Source organism: Pelecanus crispus, chromosome 2 (assembly GCF_030463565.1).
Source record: "Pelecanus crispus isolate bPelCri1 chromosome 2, bPelCri1.pri, whole genome shotgun sequence".
Taxonomy (NCBI): domain Eukaryota; kingdom Metazoa; phylum Chordata; class Aves; order Pelecaniformes; family Pelecanidae; genus Pelecanus; species Pelecanus crispus.
The window spans coordinates 134,056,510-134,068,929 of NC_134644.1; the positions used below are offsets into that span (position 1 = coordinate 134,056,510).

The 12,420-nt window shown below is 36.8% G+C and overlaps 1 protein-coding gene across 2 annotated transcripts in view; it reads left to right on the forward strand.

Moving 5' to 3' along the window:
* Positions 1-12,420, forward strand: part of CHD7 (chromodomain helicase DNA binding protein 7) — a 90,714-nt gene that overhangs the window by 50,204 nt on the left and 28,090 nt on the right. Inside the window, exons 6-12 of one of the 2 annotated variants that reach the window (XM_075706580.1) lie at positions 917-972; positions 2,420-2,534; positions 3,901-3,984; positions 4,923-5,060; positions 5,157-5,278; positions 5,761-6,004; positions 11,735-11,911. The exons of the other annotated variant lie outside the window; for it this stretch is intronic. Of the exons in view, the coding sequence (XP_075562695.1) occupies positions 917-972; positions 2,420-2,534; positions 3,901-3,984; positions 4,923-5,060; positions 5,157-5,278; positions 5,761-6,004; positions 11,735-11,911 (936 nt within the window). The remainder of the gene's footprint in view (positions 1-916; positions 973-2,419; positions 2,535-3,900; positions 3,985-4,922; positions 5,061-5,156; positions 5,279-5,760; positions 6,005-11,734; positions 11,912-12,420) is intronic. 2 annotated transcript variants of the gene reach the window in all.

The following is a 12,420-nucleotide window of genomic DNA, read 5'->3' on the forward strand; positions in this document are numbered from 1 at the left end:
AGTATGTAAAACAGAAAATCCTCTTTATTTAAAATTGTTCCAATGTTCATTAGTAAACACAACCCGTTAATGTTGTGACATAAACTGAATTCTAAACGTGTGCCTCTGGTGCACTGTCCTTAGTTTGTCCTATGGCTGGGTTCAGGAGTAATTCAACAAAGTATTACATGCCATATGTTATGCAATACTTTGGCACTAGGGATGAGTTAAGGGTAGTCTCAACCCTTAGCACTGAATGCCCTTGGTTTTGCTGGTTTATATCACAACTTTAACCTTGCTTTAAATGTAGTTTTTGGGTGTGAATTTAATTTGGCTGCTCTGTATGTGAGACATCTTGCCTGAGTGAATTTAATTGCACCATTGAGTAAAACTAAAGCCATGAACACTGATGCACTAAAATTCTAGCAGAGGTATAAGGTTTAGTTTTATATGGCTTCTTGTTTGGAGTTATTAACTATATGGAGGAATAAACCCCCTTTAAAACTCTTTTTTAAAACATTACAAAACCCACAATGTAAAGTTGCCATGAGCCAGCCAAAAATAATACATATGGCATTCAGGAGTGCAGTTGCTAATTGGCTGCTGCCTGAGAAAATGGTACACTTGGCTTCTACTTAACACTGTGGGTTTGGCAGAAAGCCAGATTTGGGGTGAGGTTGTGAATGAAGCTGCATGTGGTTAGGGAGGAGTTCAAATGATTCATGTCTTGGAAGTTGTAGTAAGCAGTGCAGTACGTACTTGGGTAAGCTGCTGGAGGAAACTCCTCACCCATGTCCTCCCCCTACAAACGCTTTCCTACACCTCCACTTGTCTCTCTGTGTGGGGACCGTATTCTGTGTTTCGGTTGGTTTTAATCATTAACTAAATTGGGCTGTTTAGTGGTTTAATTCACATTTCAACAATTCTTTTCTTATAGATGGAGAATGGAGAGGAGGTAGAAGTAGAGGAATTCTACGTAAAGTACAAAAACTTGTAAGTGAAGTTATAGGTTTGCTTACTATCTTTAAATCCACATAACTTCCAAATACTTTTTAAAAACTGGTTTTGTAAATGATATGACTGTTACTATCCAGCTTAAAACATTTCTAATGTTTAATCCAAAACAGTGGTTAATGAACAGGGAAATATCTTGCATTGGTGGTACTGGGTTTGATAGTGTTGTTTTAATTTGCATTCTCTCCAAAATTAAATCCATAGGTAAAATTGCTCTGCTATTAAAAACTTTAATCTAGGGCTCATTATGCATGCAGATTCATGAGCACATACCTGTGTAGCTGTGTAGATCTAACTGCAACCGTAGAGTAACATGCCTGCAAACTACCCAAAAGTAACCCTTACTGTTGTTTCAAAAACAAGATTTGTGTTCAACAGAATGTCTTAAGATAACAAACAAGATGGCTTCCAGTATTCCGGCAGATAGCTGCCCCTCCGTAAGAGGGATGTAATAGTGGTGAGAGCAGCATGTTGTTTCACTTCTGGGCTCTGAAACTGCAATGCAACCAGTATCTAAAATAAGATACTTTACAGCTGGATAAACTCATTTTTCTTTTAGAAAAATAGTGTATCTTGTTTAATTTTAGCAAATTTTCCATCTGAGACACAGAAATTTGCTTAAAGTCAGTTTCTTGCGGTTAACTGCAGATAGCTGACTTCACTTCAAATATGCTGCCATCTTTGTACCTTTTGCACTATATTGATTGTTGCATGATGTTTAATAGCTTAATTATGCTTTGTTTAGTTTCATTACATTGGCATGTAATTTTTGTATTAACTATATGTCTTGGACTTCTTAGCAATATAACTTCTGACAGAATCTAAATTGACAAAGTGAGACTAGTCATTTTGGCAGAGATGCTGTGCATTACTTTGTGTTTTCTTAAAGATGAATTATTACCATGGAACTGCATTTACAAGGGTTTTTATTTTCTTTCTATCAGTGTTAAAACTTCAATTGACTCATGCCACTTTTAATTACAATGCTGTTCTGACAAAAACCAGTGTATAGCGTGTTAGTATTTAAAATGTTTGCGTATTTTTATTAACTTCTAAAACACCTACTGTTTGCTAGATTATGATGTTAAATTGTGACATTTATGATAAAAGTCTTGTATAGTAATTATGTTTTAAGTATGCCCAATAAACATCATCTTAGCTTTGTGCCAAGCACTACATGTATGGGGTATGTATTTAAATTTTGAGTGGGAGCTGTTTTTATTTACTGACAAGTTTCTCCATTAGTAAGTATAATTACTTCCAGTAAAGATGATTTGTTAATAACCTGTATGATGAAGAAGGTAGTGTCCAGTTTTCCAAGTGTGGCACTGCAATGTGCTAGAAAGATCTCGTTATACTAGTGGGATACATAGGAGTATGCAATGGAAGCATAGTTTTGAGTAAGATTTTCTGTTTCGTCTTCTAGTTCTTACCTTCATTGTCAGTGGGCATCTGTGGAAGAGCTGGACAAAGACAAGAGAATTCAGCAGAAGATTAAGCGGTTTAAAGCAAAACAGGGCCAGAACAAATTCCTTTCAGAGGTACAATTTGTTTGTTTCTTTCTTTCTTTTAGGTATTTAAGGAATATTCTTAAGAAGTCTTGTTCTGTATACAAGCAGATGATTTTGAACAACTATGTAGTGTATCAGTAGCATTTATTCTGGTATAAAGTATAACCACTCTTGATCCAAGTCTTGCAAGTTTATGAAACTCAAGTGATCTATCCTGAATGTAAACTTTTTGCTATTTTTTTTTTTCCTTAGAGTGAGTGGTTAGTCGTTTGCATTGTAAGCATGACTCTTACTTGAATCAGTACCAGGTCTCTCTTCTCAGGAGCTGATTATGCCAGAAAAACGCATCACATTTTTCTGTGTTATGGACTGCTGCTCACTAGGGATTCTAAGCTTTTTATCATCAATTTAATTTCACTTAGAGCCATAAGCAGTAGTGTGGCAGGGGTCCTGTCAATGAAAAACCATATCTGCTGAACTGTGTCTCTGAAAGCTTACCTTTCTCAGTAAAATGCTGTCTTTTGAGGAAAAAAAACAGTTTGTGTGCTGCTGTATTTATTTATTTCTATATGTTTTTACTATATAGTTCAAGCTGGACAAAACCTATTGCAAATTGAAAAGTTGTATCTGTTCTAAGCAAAGATGCTTGGAATTGCTTCTTTTTTAATTTTTTTTTTAATATGTTTCCAAGTGGGTCACAAGTTATTGCAAATACTTGGAATTTGTTCTTATTTTAGAAAAAGCTATCAAAATCTACATAGTCTCTAGTCCTTTTGTCTGCCTTTTCTGTTGGAGGGGATCTTAAAAGTATGAAATGAAACATAATGCTTTAGTACGCAAGAGAATCCTGTAAGTTGTTGAAGGGATAATAAAGAACATAACAAATTGTGATTTTTTTTGGAGAAACTGTAGGCATGCAGTGTGTTTTCTGTTTTTGAAATAATAATCTTTGAATCTTGCTTATAAAGCAGTTAGACAATTCCTGTAGTTAAAATAATCCAAAGGCACTTAGTGTACAAGGCTCTAATTTCTTTATTGCAAGCTGTAGTTTTCAAGAATGCTAAATGCATTGCATGCCATAAGCCTTTTCGATTGCTCATTAGTGAATTGTAATTTCACACTTCATTTAAAATATTCTTAAACATTCTCTCACAGTAAAAGGTTTCACACAGTAATTAAGAGGCCCAGTTAACAAAGTCTGAGGAGTCTGATTCCCTCACGGGGAATGATCTTGCTGAATTGTAGCATTTCAATTAACATGTTGAAGTTTGCCAAATATAAATTCTATGTCACCGTGACCCAAAATATTATTGCCTGGTGAAATATGTAATAATTTTTCCTCTCAGGAAGGGCTAATAGAGATGTCTTTTATATTTTTGCCTCTCTCCTTGAACAGATTGACGATGAACTTTTTAATCCAGATTATGTGGAAGTTGATCGAATCATGGATTTTTCACGTAGCACAGATGATAATGGAGAGGTAAACAAAACTTTTAGTGCATCTGTAGTCATATAGACATTGTGTTTAGAATTTACTGTTTAGAAATGTGAATACGTTAAACACTTCAGAAGCTGCCAGGGTATATGTGTGTAAAAAATAGGAATGCATTTGAGCAAACATTGGCTAATATAGCAGTTTACTTGAAATAAAGGGGTTTAAGTGAGACTTCCAAACTTCTTACAAGTTACCTATATTTTAAAAAATACAAAACAACAAAAAAAAACCCCAACAACCAAAAAACCCTCTGATATGTAGATCTAAGGTGGTACTTAATACTGTAGAAATATGATGTCCATGCAGGTAATAGAGAATTTAAATGAAAATTGCAAGAATCTTGGCTAAATATCATAATAATTTAGACATTGTTTATAGACTATCTGTTGTGGAAGAGGTCCTGAATTCACTGTTTCTTACTTTTTAATGACTTGTTCTGCAGAACAAGATCACTTTATCTTCCAGGAGACTCCTTTTTGGTCCTGGGAGAATAGAAAGCTTCACTGTCAGTGTTTCCATATTGCTCTATCAGTGAATGGTGGTGGTTGGGTTGCCTGCTGGGAAGTCTCAGATGACACTGATAAGAAAAAAGAGTTGACTGTTTAAATATGTGGTAAAGCATAGAAATTGTAACAGTTGGGAAGAGAATATTGTTTTACTTCTAAATTCTAGTCTAACCTTAGTGATTACAGATGTAGTGTTGTGCTTGTTTTGGTGGTAAGCCTGCATTCCCCGCCTTCTAATCTTACTTCGTTAGGTTGTCAAGGTGTCAGCCTGCTGTTCGCTTATCCTTTTGCCTGATTCAGATATCCAGGTCTGATAAAGCTTTTTGAACTGTGTCTAGCCTGCAGATCTCCTGTAAAAATGGTTACACTTCTATTCTTTCTAAGTTGTGATGTAATCTTATTTTTGTCTTAACAAAGCCTGTAATGCATTATCTGGTGAAATGGTGTTCGCTTCCTTATGAAGACAGCACTTGGGAGCTCAAGCAAGACATCGACCAAGCTAAGATCGAAGAATTTGAGAAACTGATGTCTAGGGAGCCAGAAATAGAGCGTGTGGTAAGAATTGGCTCCATATAGAGGACTTAATTTTAAAATAGTAAAGTAATGTGGTCTTTCAGAAACCACTAATGGGATTTGCTGTATTTGAAACAGGAGCGACCTCCTGCCGATGACTGGAAGAAATCGGAGAGTTCCAGGGAGTATAAAAACAATAACAAACTCAGGGAATACCAGTTGGAGGGAGTAAACTGGCTTCTTTTCAATTGGTACAACACGTACGTAAAATATTGCTTACTGCTGAATCCTGCTTTGGAAAAGCTTTTATAGCTTGTTTGAAACAATAACTTTTTAAAGTAATCTTATAAAGCGAGGTTTTAGAGTTATTTACACGTCTAATTTTTTGCTGCAGGACTCATACACAAACTAATTTTGGGTGGATAACATAATGTTACATGAACCCTGAGTATTTCAGATAGATTCTTGTGGCAAATGATTTTTGCCTGTATATGTGTTCAGGCACACCCCTGCTGCCCCTTCCTCCCCTATGTGAACTTGAGAGGTACATAAAATGAACATATTCATGCTTATTGCATCACAAATCATAACGTTTATTTAAAATGCAAAAAGATTATGATGTCCCTTCAGTGTAAACTTGCCATTCTAGAAATTTCTGGTTTATTCAGTTTAGCTCCTTACTCATTTTCAGTGTTTTAAGTTAGGAATAAATCATACAGACTGTTTTTATTACTGTTTTCAGACGAAACTGCATTTTAGCAGATGAAATGGGGTTGGGAAAGACTATCCAGTCCATTACGTTTCTCTATGAGATATATTTGAAAGGAATCCATGGTCCTTTCTTGGTTATTGCACCGTTGTCCACAATTCCCAACTGGGAAAGGGAGTTCCGCACCTGGACAGAGTTGAACGTGGTGGTTTATCATGGGAGTCAAGCAAGCCGGCGGACCATTCAGTTGTATGAAATGTATTTCAAAGATCCACAGGTAAGAGCTCATCGTGATTTTTCTTTTTCTCTTTTTTGTATATGCTTTACTGTTGTTTATTAAACTAAGCATTGGTTAGGTTTTTAGTACTGGTATAGTAGGTTTTAGCTAATAACAAAGGCATATGTATTAATAAAGAGAGTGCTTTTTAACAAGAGATCAGCTGGAAATAGAGGGAGACCAAGAGTTACTGAGATGGTACAACTCTTGTTCAGGGTTTCATTGTTTTATGCAGGGCTTTCATTATTTTGTGTTCCTGAGGAGAGCAAAAAAGACTCTTAAGAATCTTAATGGAGAAACTGCTTTAATTGGAACTAAGTTTAAAAATCAGTCTTTGCCTGCCATTCCAGGAAAAGACCAGCTTGCATAAATTAAACTTGTCGATGCTTCTTTATCAAATTTTCTAAGTCAGGTATATTTTCAGTCTGTTACTGCTGTCAGATAATAGTTCTTACAAGAGAAAGCAAGCAGGTACAGAAAAGATTGGGGGTAGAAACAGAAAATTATTTGGAAAACTGAAGCTATAAAGAGCAACAGATCTCTACACCTAAATGCATGGTTTTGCCCAAAGTAAACAAACAGGATTGGGGGAGAATAATGTGTGTATGTTGAATGTTATTGCAAAACAACATAGTCATCCTCACTTACAAGAAAAAGAGTGGAAGTTCAACCTGATTCGATATATTGTGGAGTACTGTTTCCAGCTGAGCTTAAAGAAGTGATAGTGGTGAATTCATATATTTAGATTTTCTGTAATGCATTTGATTTTATGCCACTGGATATTTTGATTAATAAACTAGAATGATATAAAATCAATATGGCACACATTAAGTGGATTTAAAACTGGCTAACTGATATTTCTTGTTGTAATTGTAAATGAGAAATGATTTGCATTTCCAGCATAGTTCTTCAGGGATTGGTTCGTGTCCACGAGCTATATAACACTTTATCAATGACCTGAAAGAAAACACAAAATCATTACTGAGGAAGTTTTCAAATGGCACAAAGATGGGGAGAGTGGTAAATAATTAAGACAGTTCATGGATACAGAGTAAGCTGTATTACTTAATAAATTGGATCCAAGCTAACAATACTCAGAATAGCTAAATACAGGGCTGTCTGTGGACAAGGAATGGAGATGATTCTTACAGTGGGGAGAGCTTGGTTCTGGGAAGGCTGTAAGACAAATGCAGATCCTTTCGTGTTGTGACACACGACCAGTTAAACATGAGTTCATACTGTGAGACTGTGGTTAAAAGGGCTACTGTAGTGCAAGTGTGTAGGAGGAAAGAAATCTGTATTAAAGAGTAAAAAGTTACAGCACTCTTCTTTCTGTCAGTGATGTGGTGGGTAGTCCAGTTCTGCCTAGTTCTCACTTCCCGTCCTCAAAAAGAGTGTTGAAAAAACGGAGTCCTTAGAGCAAAGTTATGAGGGTGGTTGCGAGATAGAAAATATGTTTTTACAGAGAAAAAACTGAGTAAAAACAGTTTTGAAGGTGATGACTGTGGCGCAACTTGATGTGCCATTACGGCAAACAGAAATAGAGTTGTGTACTTAAATATACAGTAGAAAAACACATGCTAATTTATAGTGGTTAGAAGTTACAGTTGAAAATAACCATTTTCTCAGCAAATTATCAAAATTCAAATGAAAATCATGTACGCTGCTGTTAAAGATTGATTTGAATAACAGTTGCTACACTGAGGTCTAATGGCTTATAGCGCTTATGATAATAATTACATTTAGCTTCTTACTTAGATGTATAATACACAAATAAACTGGAACTGATTTATACTTTTTCTGGTTTTAAAATTATTTCTTATCAGAGATGGATATTTTGTACAAATTTTAAAATTTGGGTTTATGCAAGTAGTGTGTCTACTGAAGTGTTTCCTGTGCTGAAAATCACGTTTGTTTGTTATTTAAGCAGTGCTGGTTCTCAGCGTGTTCTTCCCCTTAGTATGCAGCAGTTATGTAGCATGAAACCTGAAGGAACATCATCAGAAAAATCCCACTTACTGTGCAGATTCCTGGTGTTATTTTGGCAATATCGTTTCATTGATCTAAAGGCAACTAAAAGGATCTAAAGCAAGATGCTGCAGAAAGTTTTATTCCCCCTGTCGCCATATTCTTAACTCGCCTCTTGCAATGACCATAGTGAGTAATGACAAAGCACTCATGGCACAGAAAAGTGAATAATTTTCTGCTAGCTTTGCTCCCTGAACTGGCTTAAGAGGAGAATCAGACAATTGCCGTGGTTGGGGATAAAGGAGAAATGGAGTGAACTCATCCTTTTGGTGGCAGCTAGCTTAGATGTGTCATGAAATCACCTTCTGTGTTCCATTCTTTGTAAGACTGTGTCAGCTGTGAAACGCATGGTAGAAACTGAATTACAGGAAGAAATATCTTCATGTTCTGAACAGAAAGAATCCCCACGTAGTGTTCAGTCTGGCATCGTCTAAAGTACCATCAGTGGGCGTGTGATGGGGGACGAGAAGGGAGAGAAAGAAGGCAGGTTTTGGCAGTATCGTTTCTGGTCCCCTTGCCAAACACATCAACCCAGACATCGGCATCTTCGGCTTTTTAGGTCTTAACATGAAAAGAGGCCTCTCAAGCTGAGCTGTTTCTCAAAATGACAGTTGGAACATTCAGAAAGTCTGGGTGGCTTTGAAGGGCAATAATAAGAGACAGCATGCACAAGAAGCACCTACCCCATGTGCAGTACTATGATTTCCCCCCCCCCCCACCCCCAGTCAACACCAGTAACCAGAGTCAAGTTGTTGTGAAAAGCTAGAGAGTAGTCTATAACAAAGTATGTTTTTGCAGTGGTGTGACTTGGACGCTAAGGACACCGTGCTACCAGAGATGTTCCCCTGAAATCCCTTCCTACCTTATTCTTGTGAAGGTCACATAGCAAAGCCTGTTCTGGTGTTCTTGAGCAATGTAACTGAAGGGCCCTTTTCGGGGCTTTCCCTGGTTGGAGTATCAAACGTTGCTTTTGTGTACCATTCTACCTCTGAGAAAGAGTTCTGTTGTAATATCAGGAAAACTCTATGTGCCAAATGAAATTAATGACAGAGCCCTGCAAAAGAGTTGACTTGTTTGTGAAGGAAACTTACTTCGTGGTGTGATGAGGACTAAAAAGAGAAACCACCTGGCTTGTGTAGAAACGGAATACCTTGTCCTTCGTTGATTTTAATTCAAAATAATGCTGTTGGTGTTCAGGACTTTTTCTGGCTTACCTGGTTCATTCCTTTTGAGCTCAGTGGGTGTTGGCTTAAGAGAGTATTTTCTTGCCTGCATGGTTTTCTTTCTTGCTGAGAAGCTACTGAGCTACGAACATGTCATCAGCATAGGGTTACCTCAGTTTTCTGCAAAGAATGGTTAGTATGCAGCAGTTTTTCACCAATAGGGACTCTGTCTTTCACTGAAGATGATGTTGAATTGCATTTTACAAAGTGGCTGCGACTTAGTTTTCCAGATGCCTTCTGACTATAATTGGTTAACATGCACATTTCTTGCATCTGTTCTCTTGTTCCTCAAAGTGGAGCCTGAGGTTGGTGGGAAAAGACCATAACAATCTTTCATGGCTCCCACTGGTATAATGTGCATCTTTTTAGAAGTCCACTTCTTATACACATCCAGTTGATCTTCTCAGTTTGTATTTGCTAAGAGGTAATGCCCCAAAACATAACGCAACTTTTATGTTCATATCTAATTGTTGTACCTTGTGGCTGCCTCTGTTATTTGAGTTACTTCCAGAAGAATTTCCCAAACAAAACAGGAAACTGCCACCTATGAGGAAGATTGATTTCCTCAACTGGAAGAACTTCTCTGAGTAAATGGATATGAAATTCCTGTGGTTCCAACATCAGAGAACTTCATTTGGATGCCACACTGAAACAGGATAAATTGATTCCTAGTTGCCTAAGAGTTCACCTTGACAGTGCTATAGGTCACTTTCCTCATAGTTTCTACATTCAAATTTCTCAAAAGTGACATTAATATGATTACTTAGGATTCTTTCCCATACTTCCCCCAGTGTTGGAGGCCTGAAACTGTTGAAGAACACCATCATTCACCTTCTAAAGCTCTTGGAGAGCTCTTGGAACTTCCTGCTTGATTTACCCCTGTGTTCTTCAGTACAGAATTTGATTGTCTTTCAAATAATGTGAACTCTTGTGGCAAGATCACTATGTATATTTTAATGTGAGATTTAGACAGCTCTAAATATGTTATCAAGGGTCCCTGATAATTTTTGCTTCACCTGGATGTGCTGCTTTATGTAGTCATCATTTTTGAAGAGCACTGCCTGCCATACAGTCGTGAGGTTGCTCATGGAAGTGTTTTCCGCTACTTGGAAAGAATCTCCTGGGCTGCATTCTCGTATTTTCACAGTTATATCTGGCTTATGAAAAGGTTACAGCATTTCAGTTTGCTGGCTTTCAAAGTTGCCCACTTAGTGTATCTTCATCTGCTGTTTGTTAGGTAACGACTCTTTTTCTCCCTAAGAAGATACATGTTTCTGGACTATGCCATGAGAAAGCACTGTTGAGCAGGTGATTACTTCCCCTGAAATACTCGTGATGTGCGTAGGCAGATTTAATGCTGGGTTCAGGATGTCAGGTTTCCAGTCATTTTATTGAGTGAGTAGCCAGTTCCGATCCCCACAGTTTGGAGAGGATTATATGCAGGTCACTTATAAAAGGATTCAGACTTGCACATGTTTGAAGGAAGAAGTGGTCACCTTACTGTAAAATATCTTTTTTTTTTTTTAAATATAAATTTCTTTTGAAATTTATTCAATATACAACCCACCATATAGTCCTGCTTTGAAAATGTAGAATGGTTTTGAACTTGTGTGAGACCCATCCTTAGAGACAGTGTGTTTTTGCACAGACCCAGTGTCACTGGAGATAACCAAGTTATATTTTTCTTTGAACAACATTAGGAAGAAATATAGCATGATGTCAGAAAGATGTTCATTTCATGATCTTGAGTAAAGTTTATTCAGGGGTTGTTTTGAAAGAGTGTCTTAGTATCAGCCCTGAAAATAAGACCCTCAACTAACCAAATAAATAGTGAATATGGTGCCCGACATCAAGTAAATCATCCTGTTGAACTGCCATTAACACAAATTTACAAAAATACCAAGGAAATGTATGCAGATATATGTATTCTATTTAAGAGTTCAGAGATTTACTTCTTTTCAAAGCTGTTTACTAGAATTGTAGGTGTTTTGGATACTCATATCTACCAGGAAAAAATTACGTTTATTAGGAGCAAAATATGCTAGTAGTCATAAAAATGAAGCCTTAATGTACTTCTGGCTTATCTGGATTGTTTGGGAGGACCATCACATACCTTTGATTTAAAAGAAAAAAGAAAATTCTCTTGACAAAGTCTGAAAACCTTATCTGAATATGGCAGCAATACATTAATGCTTCAAGGCATTAGTATAATCCATATGAATTATGACTGAAATACTTGTATAACATCTTTGTAATGAATATGGAGTGATTTGGTGGGCCTTTTTACAGGACTAAAAACATAGCTAGCATGAAGGCAGTAGTAAACTTAGCACATTTGTACTCCCTCATTGAGGCAGCAATAGTGACTTCATTTACTTAAAATATCTTGCCCATTGTACTGTTCTGTATTTTTAAAGAATGAAAATGTGCTTCCTTTCTTTGCCAGGGAGTTTACTTCAACTTTTGCTGTTCTTTTTAGGGTCGTGTGATAAAGGGGTCCTACAAGTTCCATGCCATTATCACAACATTTGAAATGATCTTGACTGACTGCCCGGAGCTACGTAACATTCCATGGCGTTGCGTGGTCATCGATGAGGCCCACAGGCTGAAAAACAGGAACTGTAAGCTTTTGGAAGGACTCAAGATGATGGACCTGGTCAGTGTGTACATCTCTTACATTTGCATCTTCTGTATTTTTATTACTCCTGATCTATGTTTTCATCAAAAAGTAAAATACAAGGTGTTCTTGTCAAGTAAAATCATAAAGTGCTAAGAAGAATGAGGCAATGCAGCTGAGAAGGTCTTTAAAATACCTGGAAGCATATGCATACCTTCAGTTTTGGAGCGCTGATGTTTTATAAGTCTCTTCATTGATTTAGACTTAGAATTACGTGGATTCTGTTAAGAGAATCAAGATAAATCTGTTCTGTCCTTTCTCTCTTTTTCATGTGACTTACTCCATAGTAACTTCTTCACATAGACATTAATTTAAAGGTATAATGTGGTCAGGTGGCTAAATACAGGTATGAGAGTTCAACTGCTCTGCGTTGATGTTAGCTCTAATGTTAATGTGTGGCCATAAGGATGTTCTTTCAGCTTAAGGAAGGGAAAAGTGAGTTGGTTTCTGATGCTTACATAAAGATGTATTATGTTGTGTGCACAAAA